The sequence below is a fragment of the Hydractinia symbiolongicarpus genome, chromosome 15, assembly GCF_029227915.1.
Source record: "Hydractinia symbiolongicarpus strain clone_291-10 chromosome 15, HSymV2.1, whole genome shotgun sequence".
NCBI lineage: Eukaryota > Metazoa > Cnidaria > Hydrozoa > Anthoathecata > Hydractiniidae > Hydractinia > Hydractinia symbiolongicarpus.
This window is the reverse complement of record NC_079889.1, coordinates 11,310,692-11,332,171: the sequence shown is the minus strand read 5'-3', so window position 1 is coordinate 11,332,171 and position 21,480 is coordinate 11,310,692. Positions and strand designations below refer to the sequence as shown.

Here is a 21,480-nt window from a genome sequence, read left to right as displayed (position 1 = left end):
TTTTATGCTTAGCTAAAATGTTTGCTTCCTCCTATTAAAATATTATTGTCAAGAAGAACTTTTATGCACAAAAGTAACTGCATATTTTTAGGTTTTTTTTTTATCTGATAGATTCACGTACATATCTTTTTTAAACAACACAAGAAACCGCGGTCGGTTTGAAATTACAAGAATATGTAGATTTATCTCGCACAAATTTCGCTTTTCCAGCAGTGATAGAGGACAGAGATCTTTCAAGACTTCAGGTACATGACCGATAACAACAACTATTATGGAGATAAAAATTCCTTTATTGAGAGCACTGATTGAGCTGGAATTTTAAACGAGATTGCAGGATATTTTGTGGTCCCTAGCAAGTTAGTTTGTCTTCAAATATTATTTCAAATTCAACTTATTGTCTCTCGAGGTTCAAGGGTATGGTTAAGCCTCATACCCAAAAGGGGTACGAAACTTTAGGATAAAAAAATATCCCTAAAGGCGGAAGGAATACTAATAGTAATGACAACAGGAACATTTGAGGTATATAAATTTCTATAAAATTTCTATCCTCTCTAGCTCAAAAAAAGAGGAAGAAGACTCTTGTTTGTAACTAATCAAATAAGCAGACAAAAGAAAGAACATTTGCAAATAAGTTAATCTTGTTATCATTATAATCCTATTTACAAATTCTTCTTTTTTTACAGTTCATAAAAAACATTTCAGCGTCACAGTTATAATCGCAAATAATACTTCGCTTTGAAAGCCATGTAATTCTTTTCTTCTACCGACAAGTGCAGTGCATTGATAAAATTCAGTTTTTTACCAGCCCTCTCGCAGTTGGAAAACTCTCCGTTGCATCAAGACCATTACGTATTACACCCCCGTTTCTAAGATACAAATATTTTGATTTGAACACTTTTAGATGTGCTGACATGAATTATTAATTTTCTGGGAAGATAAGAATAGCAGTAAGAATACTCTCACAACCATCACTTAACGCGCGCTGATGAGTGATTAAATTATACAAACATGCGTTAGAACTTAATCTCACAAAGGAGCAACATTGGGTTTCTAAGAGAGTACTATTTATAAGTTGTATTAAAACCACACGTCTTTATAACTCGCATTGGTGTGATAAAAATATACACAAATTACTAGATACCATTGTTCATTGTTAGATAATGTTAGACCACATTGCCACGCAAGACGGGTATTTAAGGGAAATTCCCAATTTTTATAAGGGAAAAGTCTATGTGAAGGAACATCTTAATATAGCTACAAAATCATGGATTGTCGCATTGTAACTTAAACACCAAGGTTTAATTAAAAAGAAATCCCATAGCTCACAAACCAAGCTATTGTGGAAACCAATAACCCTGGAAAAATGAAAAATTAGCAGACAACATCAACACTTGGTTAGGGCACATCAGTTTCAATTTTGCAGGATTAAGATCGAGTAACCACGTGAAACGTTTGTTACCTGTACTACAAGTTTATGAGTGGAAACCCTGAATAGTAATTTTAACCCACGAAACGAAAATTAAGTCAGAGGTTAACCATTGTTTAAGAGAGCCTAAGAATAGACGTATTATGAAAATAATTACTTGAAAGCAGAGTTAAATAGTCGATAGCTATTGTAATCACATGTATTCTCTTTATTCACTAAAATTTAAATTATTAGCACAATCTTAATTGAGTTTCTAAATAATTTCTATTGCGTTAAGGTAAAATTTGCGAAATATCATTCAAAAGTATTACACTAACCTGAAAAGAGATGTGAATAAAAATATACTCACCCCAACAATTTCGCAGTTTTCGGTCTTTCCCCTCGTTTGCCCTTCATTCTAATCTTCGTGTTGAAACTGTTCAAAGCTCTGTGAAGGAGGGAGTAGGGAAGGTTAATAATCAAAATTATTATTGAACTCCTGTACCGTGTTAAGGCAGGTGAACAAACGATTAGTGGTTAAGTGATTTTAGCTATCCAACAAGCACTGCAGAGAAGCGAGTGAAATGACAAGCTAAAATCACTTGTGTTTGATTGAAGGTTAAATGCAGAGTTTGGGCCTAAATAATTAAAAACATTAGTACTACAACATAATATATATTTACGTTGATATGTGTTAAGGACAGATCATCACGTTAGTTCTGTTGTCAGCAAACAGGAATAACTGAAAAAAGTTATTCGTGTCATTTGATCATATGAAAGCATATATAACGTGATACTTACGACGCATCCAATATAAGATCATCTTCATCTTGCAATGCTGCATCAAGAGCTGCCTGTATTCTCGGAGCAACAGTAGGTCCCTCGTAGTCACGTGTTGTTCGTGTGGGCATATCTAACTCCAGTTGGATGATATTTTCCATCTAAAGTAAAAATCAACAAAATTAGATTGTGGTTAGTATCTTGAAGCAAACCTCCATTGAATAGAGAAGATTTGTCTTGTGACTGATTTTTTTTTTTGAATTTTTGTTTATTTTTAAAATTTTATCTAAATAGGATTTTCATTTCACTCAAATCGTATGGATTGGCACCCACTATACAAAACTAGCAATGTATTCATACTATTTGCAATGAAATATGAAATGCTTTGATTGCAATAACATATTTTTGGTAAGCTGCAACGACGCCTTACCTTGTATCTTGCACTTCCACCCATCAACGCTGCTTTTCTAGCATATTCTGATATAGGACGTTTATTACCAAAAGCAGATGCTGGTCGTTTAGCCATTTGCTGAGTTCTATATGTAATTGTTGTCAAAGTTAATGGTGAAGTCCATTTACTTGCTCAAAAACGTTCAAAAAAATCATGACGAACATTTACCAGCTGGGAAAATGTTTGAAAAAGTGCTCATTAAATCCTATCTTCACTATTTACAACAGATTTTTCTTCAAAAGTTAGATACTGCCAAATATCAACATTTTAATGATAGGATCAATTCATTTAGTTTCTCAAGTAGTTTACGTGCTATGCAGAAAACCCTCAACATAAAGGTGGATTTTATAGCGGTTTTGCATAATATCCTGATGCCACCACGACTGAAGTGTACGCATTTTAAATATGGAAGTAGTTATTGGGTGCTTTGGGAAACAAATTTAGAATTCTCAATGCAAGGACAAAAATTGTGTTATAGTTTACAAGCAAAATAACCTTTTTCTGTTTCAGAAAGTCTGTTGAAAGACTAGTTTTTACCTGTGATTGAATCACGGTTAACAAAAACATAAAAGCATAGAAACTACAAAGAAAATGTTCGCCAATATCCACCTTTAGTTACAAACATAAATAACACGCACCTATTTATACAACTGCTGTGCACACACTCACACAACTAACATTAGATAACTTGCAAGCATATAATTGTGATCTTGAATTCTTACTCAAAATAACTTTTTCGCCTGCATTTTATACACAGAAAGATTTTAACGTACACCAACAAAATTCATTAAAATTTTAGAACTTTATCAAGTATTATTAAGGTAGTAGTCGGTGGCCCGTGGAAAAATCCACGGGTTTGCCCGTTTTTTTATACCACATTGCATGCCCCTCAGTACTTGCAGTTCCATTTTGCGTGATAAACAGACGGACGTATACGGGTATTATATTATAGATAATTTAAAAGGAGTCCTGAAGAATATTTTTGTAATAATGCTGCATAACAAAGGCAAAATAACTTCACAGGTATAGACCGTAACATGTGTGAAATAATTTTGAACATTTGAGAACACTAGTTGTATTATTGTTACTATTGGCAACACTTACGCAGCAGCTTGAGTTAATGGTTTTAATGACCAGTTTTCATCTTCTTCATTGTATAATGCTCTTTTCTTCACCTTCTCACGATCTGCGGCTGGTACGAAATTTTCGATGATTAGAGTTCTAAAAGACGAAAAAAAAATTTAACAGCACATCAAAGCAATAAAGGTTACACAAGCTTTTTCTCCAAGGACACTGTTTCCAGTATAGTTCGCCCGTGAAAACAACGACTTAAAGTCAGGATAAAACTTCACAGAACGTAACAATGGTCTTGATATGAGGTGAATGATAAAGATATAATTTCTTCAGAACGTAAATTTCTATTTGTAAAATATTTATGTAGTATTTTTTTTTATTCCTGTCAACACTTCATCACATAAACTCAACAATTATTCAAAAGGTACACAACAAGCACCAAGCTTGGAAATTCACCAGTATTGTTTATTACAAAAAACATAAAAAACAGTAAAGCTTACTTTAATTTGATAGCTCTGTTCAAGTCCTCAAAACTTGTCTCTAACTCTTGTCTTTCTCGAATATGTTCTTCTTGAACATCAATAATTTCTTGTTTCGTCACTTGAAGTTTTGTGAACAACTAAAACAGATTTTAGTACCATCGCCATAGATTAAAATCATTCCTCATGACATCATCTCCAAGAGATTTATTAACATATGACAAACCTTATAAATCATGAATGCTTTCAATAGCCTTGTAACATAAACACCAATACCCCCTCCCCCTCAATCAAGCTGCTAAAACTTTTGGGAGAAAATACAAACAAATTACGACAAATTAGGACATATTATTCCTTTCTTTCACTGAAAAAGATCCCTTGTTTAGATATTTACAGCATATTTCTTTACAATGCATCGAATCTTCCCCTCAATATTTACAATTCATCGACAGATTTTCTTGAGAGATTTAACGCAAAAACATCATCACACTTGAAATTTTTTTAGTCCATCTTAATTCAACTATATTTTACCTTTTTTAGTTTCTTAGTCTTGACATCAACCTCTTGTTGCAAAGAACTGTAGTTTTCACGAATTTCCACAGCATTCTCTTCTTCCTGCTCCAGTTTTTGTGCCATCTCTCTTTCACGTTTCTATATCAACAAGATAAATACTAGTGTCAGAAAAGTAAAATGAAAACATCAAGTGAAACGCGCAAAAATGTAATCTTGGGAAACTTATCTCAAAGTTTGTCCCACAAAGTGCCACCACTTAGTAATTATCATCAGCTTAAAAAGCACTTTTTATAGTAGACATACCGTTCCTTACACATTACGTTAGAAAGAAATGCAAACTAATAGAAATTTCAAATGATGGTCGAAATCTAAACACCTTTTGTTCAAGAATTTCCTTTCTTCTTTGTTCCAGTGCTTTTTCTTGTTCTGTTGTCTTGTCTAAAATGGTCTTTCCGCCAACAAGTAACTTACTTTCCATTGCCTGGAAGAATGGACTTAATTAAAAACAACACAAACCAAATAAAATTTATAGTACAAAAAACAACAACTTGTGAAACATTTTTTTGTGGTTTTACTGAAATATACAAAATTTAGTTTAGCACTGAAAGTTATCTTTGCAAAATACTGATTCTGTTTCTACAAAAATTTCGGAAACTTTGGTATCCGCAAATTTTAATTCAGCAATTCGGAAAAAGTAGTTAATAGCAAAAAAATATTTCACGAAATGAAGAGTTTGGAAACACTGGATTGCAAAATTTTCTTCCCCTACGCTTAAGGTAAGCCACACTTTTTAATAGCAGCCTTTCATACACAGCAAATACTGCATTTTAAAGTGCACAATACTTTTACCTTGATTTTAGAACCAATAGCTGCAGCTTTCTGACGTTCTTTTTTTACTTGACTAGAACGTTTATCAATTGCCATTATCAACTTTTGCTTTTCCTAAACAAATATTCACAACAGTAGTATCTATAGTATGATTTGCATTGTATTCATTTGATCAAAACAGTTATTCACAATACAAATAATGAAACTGTCTAAAGTCTACCACTCTATTTATATGGAAACTACACCTAAATTAAAAGATAAATATTCACAAATATGATGTACGTTGTATTCGCTTAGTCAAATCAATGTCGAATGATTTGATAAAGCAGTAATGAAATTAGTAATAAATCACTGTGCTTAGACACAAGAAGTCCATGGTTCAAATTCTCTTCATAGCAGTATTAAAAGTAAATCGTCCCAGAGATACCACTATCAGCTTAATTGCCTTGGTGAAGGCCCAAGATTTTTTAAATGTACACAATGACCAATTGAGAGGATTCTAACAGGATTGTAGGGAAAACCTAGCCCCTCTTCACACCACCACAGCAAGTTTGTGGTGCTGTGTCTGCAGCTCTAACAAGGAATAAAGACTTAGAAAAAAAGACAAGTGGCAGGGTAATTAGAAATTGTCCTTATATATTAATTGGTGCATTCTTCTTCCGCTAAAGTTGAATTTGTTTTAAAATTACCCAAAAATATTACTAGTTAATCACAAAAAATAATTAGACAAAGGTTTCACTTACTTCTTCGACCATGGTGTGATTTTGAAGAAGTTTTTGTTTCTCTTGTTCAAGTTGTGCTTGCTGTTGTTTTAAATATTCATCACCATCATCATCGTCATCATCATCTTCTTCAACTAAAAAAATAAAAAGTTACATCATGTAGCTGAACACCAAATAAGACTTGAAAGGTTACAAAAATTATTGAAGAAAGAAGTATAAGATTTTACTGAATTGGTAAATTTCCATTGACAAATTCTGCTTTATTTAACAATGGACATCGATTTAGTATTGTGAATAGGGTCCCCCAAAAATATCTTGGAGGTAGAAAAATTCGTAAAAATAAATCCTGCAAAGAATAATGTGGCAAGATTAAATCCAGGGTTACCAAATTAATCCACTAGAGTCAGTAAACGGTAACAACCAAATACCAATTATTCTTACCAATACTACCATCAGCATTTCGTACTTTTTTCTTTTTTCTTCCGCTTCCTGATTTTCCACCACCTTTCTTATCTAGTTGGTTACGTAATCTACAAAAACAAAGAGAATATATTTAATTCAGAAAATTCACCGAGAAAGCATTTGTTACGAAACGCCCTGATATCCTATCAAATTTTCAATGTTGTTTGTTTACATTATAATGTGTTACCACTGCACAAGCCTTAGTTACAAAACACACAAAACAGCACTGTCTATAACGTGAAAGTTAAGATTTTCTCATCAGATTTTTTATAACAAACCTTTTTTGTTTCCTCTTGATATCAAGCGCCCTGACGTACTATCAACTTTTCAATGTTCTTTAGTTTCTTACGTAGTAAGTAAGGCTCATACATTCACAATGTGTTACCAAAGCACGAGCCTTACCTTACTTTTCATAACGTTAAATTTAAGCAAACCTTTTTATTTCTTCTTGGAACTCCCTCAATAAAGCATCTTTTGGATCTTCATTTATCTTAGGTTTATTTTTTATATTCTTTGCTCGATTTGCATATCTAAAAATACATAAAAATTTAATCTAAAATAACAGAAACTTAGAATATTCATAGGTTAAAGCTATTTTATTGCCCGCTCCTCTAACGACGCTGCAATACTTGCGCAATAAAATCCGAATTAACTGTGCAACACTAATGAGCACTTTTAGTATCAAACTCATAAAAAAAGCCTAAAATGACACATTAATTTTTAGCAAAATCATTTTTTTTCCTCTTGAATTGAAAAATGTGAGTATCCACAAATTATTGCCAAGGTATATTCGTTACCTTAGTGTTGTTAAAGTTTCTTCATAATTGTAGCTTGCAGGTCCCTAAATATTATATAGATAATGTTAAATATTACTAACTGATAGGTATCTTCATCCATTTAATACTAGAAATCTGTAGTATGGATTTCCTATTTAAACTTGCCAAGGTTTTATATTATGTTTACGTATAGTATATAAAAAATATTGGTGATGTGCACCGAAAGAAAGTGTAGCACGGTAAACTGTTGAACCAAAACATTACAAAGAGAATATTATCGCAAAAATGTGTCTATCACTGCACAAAACAAAATTCTTTCTTGATTAAACAAAAATTAAAATAATTTTACCATATTTGCAACCATGACAGTTCTTGCATTTCCTCCGAGTGAATCTAACAATGACATAAAAATACACAATAATGATACATTCATAAGCGTGAGACAAAAAAATACAAAAATTATATGATATAAATGTATAGGTACTGGGAAATCATTAGATCGTTGTCTTCGTTAACTCCATTCAGTCTGGGGGTATATTTTGAATATATTATGACCGAAAATACCGCACTCTGCTTAAAATTCAATTACTTTAGTTCTAAAGCGAATTTTAAAATTTTGATTAAACTTTCTGACAAACATTTCTCAGGACATTTTCTTTGTTGTAATTGACAAAAATAATAGCCTGCCTCTCTGATACAAGTAGGTTCAATTAAAGGCTACCTTATCTCACTAAATATGTCTGAAATTAACTAAAATTGTGACAATAGATTTGCAAAAATAATTCTTCACAAAAACCTTAATGGTATATTTGCAGAAACATTTAATTACATCAATACATGATGCTAAGTGTATTTTTGGACCTTGCAAAAAATAAAATCTTGAAAATTTATCATCTAGCCGTTTTGTGAACTTAAAATTTTTTTAATATCACAACCTTTGGAAAATACATTAGGAATAGCACCAATACATTTCATACCTTGTAGTAAACGAGTCAACTTAGAGTCTCGATAGGGGACGTGAGTGCTTTTTCCGTCAACCTAAAATTAACATCACAAATTCCATTAAACAGACATACATAATAGACAGGTTTTCAGATGTTGATACACAGTAATAAGAAAACTTACAAGAGCTGAAATCACATTACCAAGAGCTGATAGCGATAAATTGATTTTTGTGGCTTCTTTTAAACGATTACCCTAAAAATCAGACATATCTTATTTGTATATTTTGATTTAACATTTAAAAACGAAACACGAAAGTGAAAACATAGTAACAACTTTAACTTTAATTTACTCACTGTAGCCCCTGTTTTAGCCTGTCGTTCACTGCCAGCAAGATCTACCATATTTAATTTACCAACTCTTATGTGAGCTTCTCCATCTGGTCCAACCTAAAGTAAAAAAAAAAGTTGTGGCATCAATGCTTACTGTAAAAGACCGACAATCTTATATATGAGTCACCCTGTCTCAAATAAAACTTAGATTTGTTGCACAGGAATTTAAGTTTAGATCTAATCATTCAGATCAGACTGGAGAATCAATAAAAATATACCCTATGAAAAATAAAAAGGAATTTGAGAATGCTTTAAAATTTAATTGCACCAATAGACGTTTGTGCCCAATAACCACTTACCCTTAAAACAGACATATTTTTTTTCAAGTCATCAAAAACAAAGTAACAGCTTTCTTATATTTACCTCGCTACATTCAATGTAAACAACGAAGATAGCATGTGACCTTGAAGAATGTTCATTCATATTTGTAGCTCTGGAAAGAACATAATTGTAATTAAAGCAAACATAAAATTAAAAAAATATAAATAGGGAAAATAGTTACCCAACAGCTCTGTTCTGATTGCCAACATTCATGACATGTTCTATCTCTTTTATACTTTTGGTTACAAAAGATTGTAAATCCTATAAAAATACACCAGCTCAGTAAAGCATTTAGTAGGGAACAGTCTGCAGATCAAGCCTACCCATAAAAGAATACAAATGAATGTCGGTTGATGGTCTTTTAAAATAATTGCTTGTGCGCAATTCTTTTTATAGACAGACACTCTTTTAACGTCATTTAAGGCTACAACAAATATTCCAAAAAAAGGTATGTTAGAAAGTTCAAAAGGTTTATATAAATCTTTTACTTTTACTCGATCCTTTACATTCGACCTAAATAATTGCTTTTAGCAACAATATAAATCCAATATTTCGAAATGCAATACTGATAAGAAGCTTGCAGTAAGAATTTTTCAATATCTCATGTTTTAGTGAATTGATCCATAGTGTTGTTACCCCGACGAATGTTCCGAAGGACTTGCAGGTAGAAATCACTATACAACATATATATTGGGGGGGGGGGGACTTTTTAAATTTTACATCTCTATATTAGCGGAAAATACCCTTCCAGACGTGCAACGTTAAAAATCACGATGAATGCTTCGATATTTTTGTAATTTAGAAAAGCTGCATTGTTTAATTGGCATGAAAATTTAGATCGAAATTTCTATCAGAAACCAAAAGATAAAAAGAGATATACGTATTTACATGGCACGACTAAAATAATATTAAAACTAAAAAGAACGCTAGAAATTTGTGTGGTGGTACTTTTTAGAAAATTTACATCGCATTTGGACTTATAAAAATGTTTTTTCAACCCTTTAAAACATTCAGTGATTTTTTTAATAATGATCTTTGGGAAAGATCCTAATATTCCTGAATGACTTTCTTTCTTCTTTTCCTTCTTTCTGTCTTTCTTTTTTTTTTTTTAGTAGAAAAATTGCTGGGAGGCTGTCAAAATCTATGTTTCTTGCCAAACTCTTAAAAATTGATGATTTAAGCTTTGTACGCGGTTACGGCACTGTCATCTCATATTTAAAATATTGTTTTACCTTCACGTAAACACCAGTATCTGGTCTTTCTTTTAACTCAAGCTTTTTTTTATGATCTTTAGACAAGAGATCCTTAATTTCTTCCTAAAATAATAATAACATTTCATTGTGCAATGCATAAAAAACCCGCGAAAGTTAAGTACATTGACATTTTGGTACTGTTAGCTTTAATGTGTAAAGTATGTAATAAGTGGCACAACTTGTTTATCGAATTATTCAACGCAACAATTTTTCGGTTTTTGATTGACATCGACATTAAAAGAAAAGTACCAGTAGAAGAGTGGTAAATAACACTGTTTAAACCTGATCATTCCACCAAAAAAAATTTTTTGCAATATATATAGCATTAATTTAAAAACCTTGGTTATATAAAAAGATTTTATTAGTAAAAGTGGGGGCATTACACATTTGTAATTTTACCCTAAAATAAAAGAACATTAGGTGCTTGTGCTTATGTAAACAGAGTGACCACAGATTTAAAACTTTAGGGGATTTTAGGAGAACTTTGGAGGGGTAGGTAACACATACTTTATTTTTTGCATATGTCAACAAAAACAAAATTTTAGTTTCATTTCATATATTCTTACAGAAAAAGTTGAAAAAAGGTTGCGTTTTCTCTTTAAAAATTTTAATAAAACTTTACCCACTTTGAAAGTAAAAAAAGCTGATAAAACAAGGTTTATGAGGTAAATGTATGCAAGGTTCAGTTTAAATAAATTCTAGACTTTTTTCTCAATCTACTTTTGATGATTGTTCTATGTGCTTATTTTAACTTTTCTGGCAATTTATCATTGTATGGAAAAAGTATAGTCTAATTATTTTTTGTTCCCCGTGTATCCAAAATACTATCTAATAGCCTGTTCACACATACTTCTTTGTTTGTACACCCGGTGTATATTCTGAATGTGAGCTGGAAAGCGCACTTAATCTGTTTGTCTTTTTGTGATAATAACCCAAGCTTGTTTCAAAATTTAAAAACAAATATTTAGCAGCAAGCATACAAAAAGATATATGTTTTGGTTAATTGACTTGGCTTAATCTTCTTTGAATTTCTCAAGTGTCATTCAGTTTGGTTACATGGCTTTATAACATAACATGTATCTTTTCGCTGTTGGCACTCATAATAAATATAATATCCTAGGAGGAATAAATATTTTGAGTCTGAATTTTCTTATTATTTAGAAGATTTTAAAAGGAAGGCTACCCTGAGTAAAGTTTAACATCAATCACTTATAGTCCTTATTTCTTATCATATTTACCATAAAAAAAATGTTACAAACCTGATAAATTTCTAAATATGAAGCTCTAACAAGGTATTGTTGATCGTGTGTTCTCGATATGTGCGTGAACATGTGATCAAAAGAATTTGGAATTATACCACGCAGCTCAGGATCACTTCGAACACCTATAAAAAAAATAATTTGAAATGTAAAGTCAAAATTTGTACTTCTTCTATATCTCTTATTGTCTGATTCAAAATAAGGACTTAAATTCATGAATGGAACTTCAAAACAAAAACGAATACTGAATAAAATGTTGTGCGACTTCCCATTGACACTGAAACATGAATTCTTAAGAATACATTCATGTTCATCTCTGTAGAAGCTATCCATACCTTCCATAGTAAATGTTTTTCCAGTACCAGTCTGCCCATATGCAAAGATTGTACCTGTGAATGTTGCACAATCAAGAAATTAGAAAAAGAAGAAGACAATCAAAAAAATTGAGTGGAAAAGGAAGTTGTGAGGCCAACTTTAACAGCATTCTAGTGGGCAAGAAAATGTTAAACAACAGCAAGAAATGTATTTATAAAACATGCAACAAATATAAACAAAAAATTAAAATCTATTATTTTCCTCTTAGAAAATGGGAAATGCACGTTTTTACATCAATTGACAATAAACCGAGTGCTCAATATAATCTGCTCCAAATATATACATTGAAATAAAAATAGTTTTTTTCAACTCCTGCCTTAAAGTGTGAAAAATTTGGGTGTTAAAAAAGTATTTTTGTTTTTCCATCTTCATGTTAAAGTGAAACTTTTTTCCATATAGTTAATTCTCGAAAAAACAAAAATCAAAATATGAATTTCCCGATTTTTTCAGGACATATTTCAGGATAAATTTTATATACCAGTTGACCCTAAACATCTCATTTTATTGAGTTTAAGCATTTTCTGGGATAAGTTTTTTCAAGTATTTTTGAAAAAGCTTAAGTACCACAGTCATTTACAGTGCATTAGAGTTAGAGTAACGAAACATGCATTGTATGCCGAAATAAATAAAATACCATTGTAGCCGTTTAACACTGATTCAACAAGATCTGCAAAAGTTTCATCATAAAGATCACGCTGTTTTGAACTAAAACAAGAAGAATACTGCCAGTGATAGCTTAAAACAAGAAGAATACTGCCAGTGATAGCTTAAAACAAGAAGAATACTGCCAGTGATAGCTTAAAACAGGAAGAATACTGCCAGTGATAGCTTAAAACAAGAAGAATACTGCCAGTGATAGCTTAAAACAGGAAGAATACTGCCAGTGATAGCTTAAAACAAGAAGAATACTGCCAGTGATAGCTTAAAACAGGAAGAATACTGCCAGTGATAGCTTAAAACAAGAAGAATACTGCCAGTGATAGCTTAAAACAGGAAGAATACTGCCAGTGATAGCTTAAAACAGGAAGAATACTGCCAGTGATAGCTTAAAATAACATTCTCCAACAATTAAATTTGAAAAAAGTTTTTTATATCACAAAGTTTTTTTTGCACTAACTATTAGCTTTTTTCCTTCATAAAAATGTTAAGAATAACCGCATTAAATTGATATGAGATCATTTAAGGCGCTTTCTGTGAATTATTTACCTACGATTCATCCACAGGCTAGTGACTAGTTAAAATATATTACAACTTTGCAGCTCTGGTTTGACTTTGTTTTTCGGATCAATTGCAGTTGCCAGGTTCTTATATAAATAATCTGGGCATAAACGTTTTCAAATATAAACAAACATGATGGAATAAACTTACTTCCAGTCATACACAGCATCAAATGTAAACTCTTTTGGAACTTCGTTTGCTTTAGCGGGATTTTTCAGATCAACAATTCCCCTCTTAACATCCATATCTACAACTCTAAACAAATTGGTGTTAAAAATATAATAAGACATAAAATCCTACCCGTTGATTTATTCGCTAACTAAATTAAATCTTCTCACTTTGCATCTGAAAATTTTGATTCAGTAAGTTTAAGAATTTACTTATGTTGGAAGACAGAATTATTTCAAGACCCACCTTTCATATCCAGCTGCAACCTCTTTCTCATTCATTGGACGACATCGCACTACCACTTTCACAGATTCTGCAGCTTTCTTCGACTAAAATAAAAATATTGGGAACAAAACATAAGTAATAATGAAAAGTATTAAAAATATAATATTGTGGTTAAAAAGATCGGTAAATACGGTTGATTGTTAATGTGCCTGGCCAGCCAATTTTGAAAATGAAATTTAAGGACTTTCTAGGATGTTTTAAATTAACTAATAATTCTATGGTTATTAATGTTTAGAACCAGTCTAACAGCTGCTTTAAGCTGTTGATTATAATGGTTCACACTCCATTTCATAAGAATTTAGGTAGGCGTGCAATGAATCGCACACGCAATCGTACGTGCAATCTGAAAAAATTAAACTTCCCAGAGGCAAAAGTATAAAATTCCTTATCCCCTGTACACCGCTTATCACATTTTCAGCCAGTAACAAAATACTCCTGTTAAATCAGTCAGGATTTAATAGAGTAATTAAAAAAGGATTACATAAGAAAATTTAACGGCCTTTTTTTAGAGGAATATTATTTTAACAGTCTTTCAGGTGCAATTTTTTACTTACCATTTTTTCTCTTGTCTCTTGTAATAATCAATCAAAATCATATGGTAGCATTACATAATAAGTTTCATTGCAAATTAACCAGTGATAAACTTTATTTTTTACCTAAAACAATACAGATATATACTAAAAAGCATGCAATACATTACAACATCAAAAACATATGAACAGACAGCAAGAAGATTGTTGGGATTAGGACCATCACTCACTGGCATATTTAGCACGAATAATGGTGTAATCAGGTCTTTGTATTTAATCCTTTGTTGTTTGTTTAAGTGTTAGAAGTGCGGTCAATAGAGTTATATACAGGTTCCATGGAAGTTATTGTATGAAGATGATTTGGTTAGTGCAGTCATGGTTAATTCGCATTAACGACCAATTTAACCTTGAAGAAATGGTGCAGGCATTTTACCTCGATCATCATTGCTCTGCTATTTAACATATGTAGGAAGTAAATTTTTCCTAACAGAACCTAAGTTACTGCACTTTCTTCACTGCCCTAACATATCACCTAAGTAACAGAAGTTCTCAACTATATCTAATGAGACATTAGGCTGAAAAACTTCTTTGTGTAATCTTGATCGTGTGATCCAATCATCGGATCCCTTGATCCAGGTAATAGATCTAAAAAAGCACATATACTGAGGTTTTTCCTCTTGCCAACACATGTTCTTTCCTGGTTAGTTCGAATCAACTATATGTTTTTGTAGATTTTACCACTCCAAATCAATTTTTTTTTTTACATTTAGACTGGCTGAAACTTAAGTTTAATGTTGTTTGAAAGAAAAATAGTTTTACTGATCAAATGGCAAATAGTACATGTTTCTAACATTTGCTGGTTAACAGGTAGTGCTATATATATGTAAATAAATGGTATACAGTTGGTTTTAAAGATCATTTAAACAGACTTATTTCAATCCTAAAGCATAAACAAACACAGATAAAAGGAAAAAATAAAAAAAAGTGCACAGCTTTTGGCACATTCGACTACAAGTCGAGCTGGAATAAAGTGAAGAAAACACTTTATGGTCTACAAATCAGATAAAATATGATAAAATAAAAAAAATAAAAAATTTTGGTGTTGTCCAAAACTGCTTTAATTTTCTTTCTTGGACACAAAATAACGAAATCTATGAAAAGAAACATCTAGAAAATAACAATAAAACCCATTAGACTTGGTTTGGTAATTGAGTATAAATTGCCAATGTTTTGGGGGCAAATATGATCAAGTTATTTAAAAAAAACTTTCTAAGCCATCTGTTTTATGATCCTCAGTTAATAAAACCATTAAATACATTGCTACTCCTGAAATCATGTCAAGGTCTGATAACTAAATCAATGATCTGGCCGAATTGTCCAAAGGGACTTTGGGGACAATCAAAACAAACAACTTGCTACATATACCTTTATGGCTTTGAAGCCATATTTTTTTGCAAAAATACTGGTAAGGGCCAGTTATTGGGCAGAAAAAAAGGAATGAAGCGTCCTAGTTGCATGATTCATATACATTTCAAATACATGATGTGAGATCCACCAGAATTAGTTCTATAGACTATGTTATAATAAGAATAGTTGCAATTCTTATGATTTATTTAGTGGCTGCTTTAAACGTCCACAGTATAGACGTAACTTTCAGAAAACAATATTAACAATATTATCCAGTCTGTCTAGTTTCATAGATAGATAGATAGATGTGCATATTTTACATGGCTAGCCTCACAAATATCGAGGGATATACCCTGTCTATTATTTCCAGGAGGGGCCATGGCGTAGATGGAGAGTCCTAGAGTATTTAATGCTCATTTTGAGCTACGCAGACCCAATTAGAGCCTGCGCTCTACTAGACAACTCCCGGCAACATCCAACGGCCCACACAGTGTGCCATCTTCCCAATTTCCCTCACATGGCTTGGGTTAACCCGGGGCTATGGTAACATTCATTCGCCCATGTTGAATCGCCGTCAAGAGGAATCGAACCCCGGTCTCCCGCACAGAGTACGAGAGCTATAACCACTAATCTACGGCGCCACAAATAATAATATATTATATTATAATAATAATATATTATTATATCATAATAATATATATAAAGGTTTCTTATTTTTAATGACTGATTGTGGTTAAATGTCATATCTTTACAGCACATAAATTTTTAAATCGGTGAGCTACCAAAGCGATGTTTGAGCAGTCTGATCTGTAAAATACACAAGTTTTTGTACCAGTAATATTAGTTATGGTAGATCATAGACTTAATATATTGCTAAAGATATCATGCCATAGCCATGCCAGTCATGCCAGAACAGAGAAAGTTAGCAAAAAAAGTTAAATTATGTAATTTAAATATAGTATAGTAATTTAGAAAATGATAAATACAAATGCAGAAGCTTTTTTAATTTTGTATAATTTCTAGTTTTGAACGTAGCAAAACAGTCGTGCATGATCATATTTTAGCAAGCTGGACATGCAGGCAAGCAGAAAATGCCAAAAAGAGACTAGACAGAAGTACAAATATCTTGAATTATTTTGCATCTGTACTTCCAAAACCTTGAAACTATGTGTTTTGCAGGTGCGATGTTGGGTTTCAAGACAAAAAGAAATATCAAATTGATGTTTCTCGTAAGAATTTGAATAAATACCTTAAATGGTTTAAAGACTATGTAGGAAACTGTAGATATATTCCTTAAATAAAGCAAGCGGCATATAACAAAGGATAGGCATACAAAGAGATACCAACCCTACTGATATGCTCTGCGGGTGTATATAATTCTTAGAACAGAGACTCCCTGGTAAGGTGCGACCTTCGAAAAATTATGAATTTGAGACTTTTAGATTGGCAGAAAAAACCTTTCCCAGGTGTATTTCTCAAAATCTTGCTGTTGCCCATTTCGGGAATTTGGTAAGTCTTCCATCTCTCGATGCAAGGTCGGTACGGAGGAAGCGAAAGTCAGTTTGACAATCTGCGCGGGCAAAAGGATGAGGGGCAGAGAACGAAAACCCTCAAACCCTCACAAGTTCTTGGGGACCAGCTTCTTTGCATGTGGAAAGGCTAAAGGTGACCTCTATAATACAAGGAAAGTACATGAATTTCTAATTTTTCTGTTTTTATTATAATAAATTAGTAGGAAAATCTTTCTAATTGTAACTTTGTTGTTAGTGTTGATCATTATGTTTATTATTTGTTTCTTTATAGTTTAGCATTATAACTGGTGGGTGTAATAAATATATGTGTACATCGTTTCACTATCTATGGTTATTATCAGTTTTACATGATGGCAAAGGGTTGTTGAAGAATTTGAATATGAGTGGCTATAAGAACCCACCAGTGTTCAATAGCAAAGACAAACCACCTGACAGATACTGTGAAGAGTTACGTGCTTGGTGCATTGTTACAGATTTAGATAAAAAGAAACGGGGAGTTGCAGTAGCATTGTCTTTTCCGGAAGATGATCCAAGTGATATTAGAGACAAATGTTTAATGAACTGAAACTGGAAAAGTGAGGTATACGAACGTTATACCATATTTGATAGATACATACGTGAAGCTAACTAGAAAGTTGAGACTTTTGTTTTGGAATTTGAAAAAAGGTACAATCAAATAATCCAAAAAGATATGAAATTGCTTGCATCAGTCTTAGCATTTAAACTACTTGATGCTTTAAAACATCCTCACAAGGAGAGACATCTGGTGTTAACAGGTGTTGATTACTCAAAGAAAGAACAGTTATTTGATCAAATGAAAACTGCTCTCGGAAAGTTCTATGGAGAACAAGCTATCCCATCTGAGAGTGATGTTTCTGGTATTGCGTTAGAATCCAAAGGAGTCCCAGCTTTAGAAGAGATACTTTACAATCGTCCAAATAAATATCAACATAACCGTTTTAGCAGACCGCAGAGAATTTTTAAACATGGTGAAAATGAACATTTTCGATCTAGAAACACTGACACTAAAACAAACCCATTGGGTTTCAATGGTAAACCCAATGGCAGGCAGGCATTGGATGGACTGTTACCTAGAAATCCCATTATTATTGAGCAAAACTGCAATGAAGAATGCTAAAATCAAATTAGACCTTGAAAATGACCAAGCTGAAATTTTGGGCAAAGAAGTAGAAATTGATAGTACCTCATCAGGACATTATTGCATTCATTCACATTATATACCTATTTTAAATTACCATTAGCGAGTCACACGAGGTTAACCACTAATAGATAAACTAAAAAATGTACCTAAGTTAGAAGGATATGCAAAGAGAGACATAAAAAGAAAGAACAGAAGAATAGAAGAAGAAAAAAGGCCCAGCATGCCTACTATACAAAAAATAATAATAAAAAAAAAAAGAAGAAACAAAAGTAATAATTCTGTCATTTATTTGTGTACAAAAATAGAAAGAGAGTTAGGGTATTACTGTATGTTAATAGTTGCATGAGCTTTTTTTAAATAACTAGGGGAAAAGTTTGATTTCCATTACGATTGTAAGTAATTTTGAGTTTTTCCATTCTAAAGCTGATTTTGCGTGTACAGAGTTAAGCCCGTGAGTTATGGAATTATATTATTTCATGATAACATGACCTTTCTCAGTACCTCTAGTTAGATGGCTATGAACTTGAGTTGCAGGGGTATACATTTTAATAAAGCTGTTTGGTACCAATTCATGCAAACAATTAAAAACAACGAAGTGGATATTCGTCCGCACTTTAATAATGTGCGGATGAATGATTTTTAGCTATTCGTCCGCACTTCACCAAAAAATGCAGCGTATCATTTATGTCTCATGCGCAGAGCCAAGTAACTAAGTATCCGCTGAGGAGGACACTGTTTCGTAAGAAGAGCGTGTACCAGAGTTGGTTTTATTTCTTAATATGTTTTTTCTGGAATTGGGTACAAAATTCTTTTCTTTGAAGGGGGCAGAAACATCAACTATCGGTTTACCAAAAATTTTTAAAACTCAAGGTCCCACTCGATTTATAAAGATGTTGCCTCGTGAAAAAGAGAAAAGAAACATTTTACCTGCTCTTAATCAGGTAATGCTACTGGATGACAGTGTAATCAAAAAGGATCCATCACAATATCACCCAGCATTAGCAGATGATTTTAATTTCAACATTATTAAAAAGTATTTTACTGCACGAGCCTGGAGATCAGTGGAAAACATTATTCAGACGTTTTAAAAATCTACGAATTATTCTTGTAATGGGTGTTTCAAATGTTTTTCTATGAATGAAGAAAACTCTATTCAATGTGATAAATGTTTAAAAGGGTATCATTGGTCATGTGTCTTAGTAAAAATAAGCCTCCTAAAACGAAGCATTGGTTTTTGCAGCTATTGTAAAATACTTGAGAAAGAAAAGTAAAAAAATGCAAATGTCTTGTCATCTTTTAGATTTACTCCAAAAAGTGCGGACAAATTAAAATTGTTGTTTTTTCTGACCCAGAGTTAAAGTTGAAAAAGTGCAGAAGAATAACTAAAACAGTATTCATTTGTAAATTTAAAAAAGTGCAGACGAATAGCTAAAAATTATTTGTCCGCACATTATTAAAGTGCGGATGAATATCCACTTCAAAAAAACAAACATCAGATTTTGGAATTTGATGCAGGTGATTCTATCTAGCTAGCTAGCTAGCTAGCTAGCTATAACTTTTCAGTCGTGATTGTGGGTGTCACCCACTCGATGCGGGTGAGTTCACACATCTGCATACGCTAACTTGCTAGCAGCAAGTTTTACTTGCTAGCTAGCTAGCTAGCTATACTCTATAATAGCTATAATGTGGCGCCGTAGATTAGTGGTTATAGCTTTCGTACTCTGTGCGGGAGACCGGGGTTCGATTCCTCTTGACGGCGATTCAACATGGGCGAGTGAATGTTACCATAGCCCCGGGTTAACCCAAGCCATGTGAGGGAAATTGGGGAGATGGCACACTGTGTGGGCCGTTGGATGTTGCCGGGAGTTGTCTAGTAGAGCGTGGGCCCTACTAATTGGGTCTGCGTAGCTCAAAATGAGCATTAAATACTCTAGGACTCTCCATCTAAGCCATGGCCCCTCCTGGAAATAATAGACAGGGTATATCCCTCGATATTTGTGAGGCTAGCCATGTAAAATATGCACATCTATCTATCTAATAGCTATAATAGCTAGAAAATGTGCTCGTCAGTAATGCTGGTCAGTAATAAAGACCTTTCTAAACAGAAAAATGTTGAGTTGTAAAACACTTTATGCAAAAATACTTGTTACAGACCAAGCTAGTCTAAAAACATAAAACATTTATATTGCAGATTACTGAAAGAGAAGAGTAAAACGAAATATGAATAAAAACGAAAAGCAACTTTCAAAACTTCATGCGCCATTTTGTACTAATCAATGGACGTGTGAACTAAAAGAAAAGGCAAACCAATATTTTTTATCTTTTTGCAAGTGTGTGACCATGTATAAACAAATAATTTGCGCACCAAGCAGGTCGAGGAGTATGTGTGAGTCACACAATCGGCATACCCCAAAAACAGAGAGCAAACCAACTTTATCCTCAGTCTCTCGTCCTTCAGCAGGTTCAGGTTTCAATGTGCAAAAAAAAGTACCATACAACAAGGTTAAGTGCAAATATTTACGCTAAGAGTATTTTTAAATTTAAATTTTAGTGTGTCAAAATTACTCATATTTAATGATGCCGAGCGACACATAGATAACCTCTCAGGGGCGGCGCCACTAGGAGGGCTGGGGGGATCAAAATATACCACTATGCCTGAGCCCCCCCCCCCCCCCCACTTTGGGAATTGTGGTGCCGCCCGTGCCCCCAACTTTGTTATTTCCTGCACTTTTTAATATGCGGTAGAAAGCCATCAGGCCTAGGGACTAGGTTGGGATGACTGCGATTCATAAAAGTGTGCACTGTTTTGCGCGTACTGTGTTATGCGAGCTTTTTATAAGGAGTTTTGTCATTTTGTCATATCCCACAAGTAATAAGCACGAATTTGTTCTTGTTATAAATAAACAGAAGACATCGAATTGTGACAGGTGGCCAAATTTAAATCCAAAATAGACGTGAAATGTACGTTGTTAAGAACATCAGTGATCACAATTTAGTTTATGTGATCAGAAAATTCAAAAGGCCAAAATTTGAACCTAAAACATGCAAGGTTCGTAGCTACAAGAACTTCAGTAAAGAGGCTTTTCTGAAGGACCTCAGGAATTTAGACTGGTCATATTTTAATAATTATGATGACCTTGATGAAG

General features: G+C 32.9%; 1 protein-coding gene across 2 annotated transcripts; it reads right to left on the bottom strand.

The window, feature by feature from the left end:
- Window positions 1-620: 620 nt before the first annotated feature.
- LOC130629150 (kinesin-II 95 kDa subunit-like) lies at window positions 621-14,393 on the bottom strand. Of its 2 annotated transcripts, XM_057442265.1 has the most exons (26): window positions 14,258-14,392; window positions 13,665-13,747; window positions 13,401-13,505; window positions 12,667-12,737; window positions 11,993-12,046; window positions 11,658-11,782; window positions 10,378-10,461; window positions 9,327-9,406; window positions 9,188-9,257; window positions 8,789-8,881; window positions 8,616-8,687; window positions 8,468-8,528; window positions 7,840-7,883; window positions 7,512-7,555; window positions 7,149-7,244; window positions 6,694-6,782; window positions 6,274-6,386; window positions 5,552-5,644; window positions 5,079-5,183; window positions 4,721-4,840; window positions 4,211-4,329; window positions 3,741-3,857; window positions 2,616-2,721; window positions 2,207-2,346; window positions 1,776-1,853; window positions 621-866 (listed from the first exon to the last, which is right to left on the bottom strand). In XM_057442265.1, exons 1-26 carry the CDS (start codon window positions 14,258-14,260, stop codon window positions 791-793), a joined length of 2,241 nt encoding a protein of 746 aa, XP_057298248.1. In that variant the 5' UTR covers window positions 14,261-14,392; the 3' UTR covers window positions 621-790. The 2 variants fall into 2 exon arrangements, with proteins under 2 accessions (XP_057298248.1, XP_057298249.1); XM_057442266.1 differs by lacking the exon at window positions 1,776-1,853 and having other exon boundaries at window positions 14,258-14,393.
- Between the last annotated feature and the right edge of the window lie 7,087 nt (window positions 14,394-21,480).

Excerpts from the sequence above, each read along its gene's own strand:
- LOC130629150 (XM_057442265.1), bottom strand. Across the intron at positions 12,738-13,400 it reads GATGCTGTGTATGACTGGAA|TTCAAAACAGCGTGATCTTT; the intron begins GTAAGTTTATTC and ends TTCTTGTTTTAG. Across the intron at positions 4,841-5,078 it reads AGGAAATTCTTGAACAAAAG|AAACGTGAAAGAGAGATGGC; the intron begins GTGTTTAGATTT and ends TTGTTGATATAG.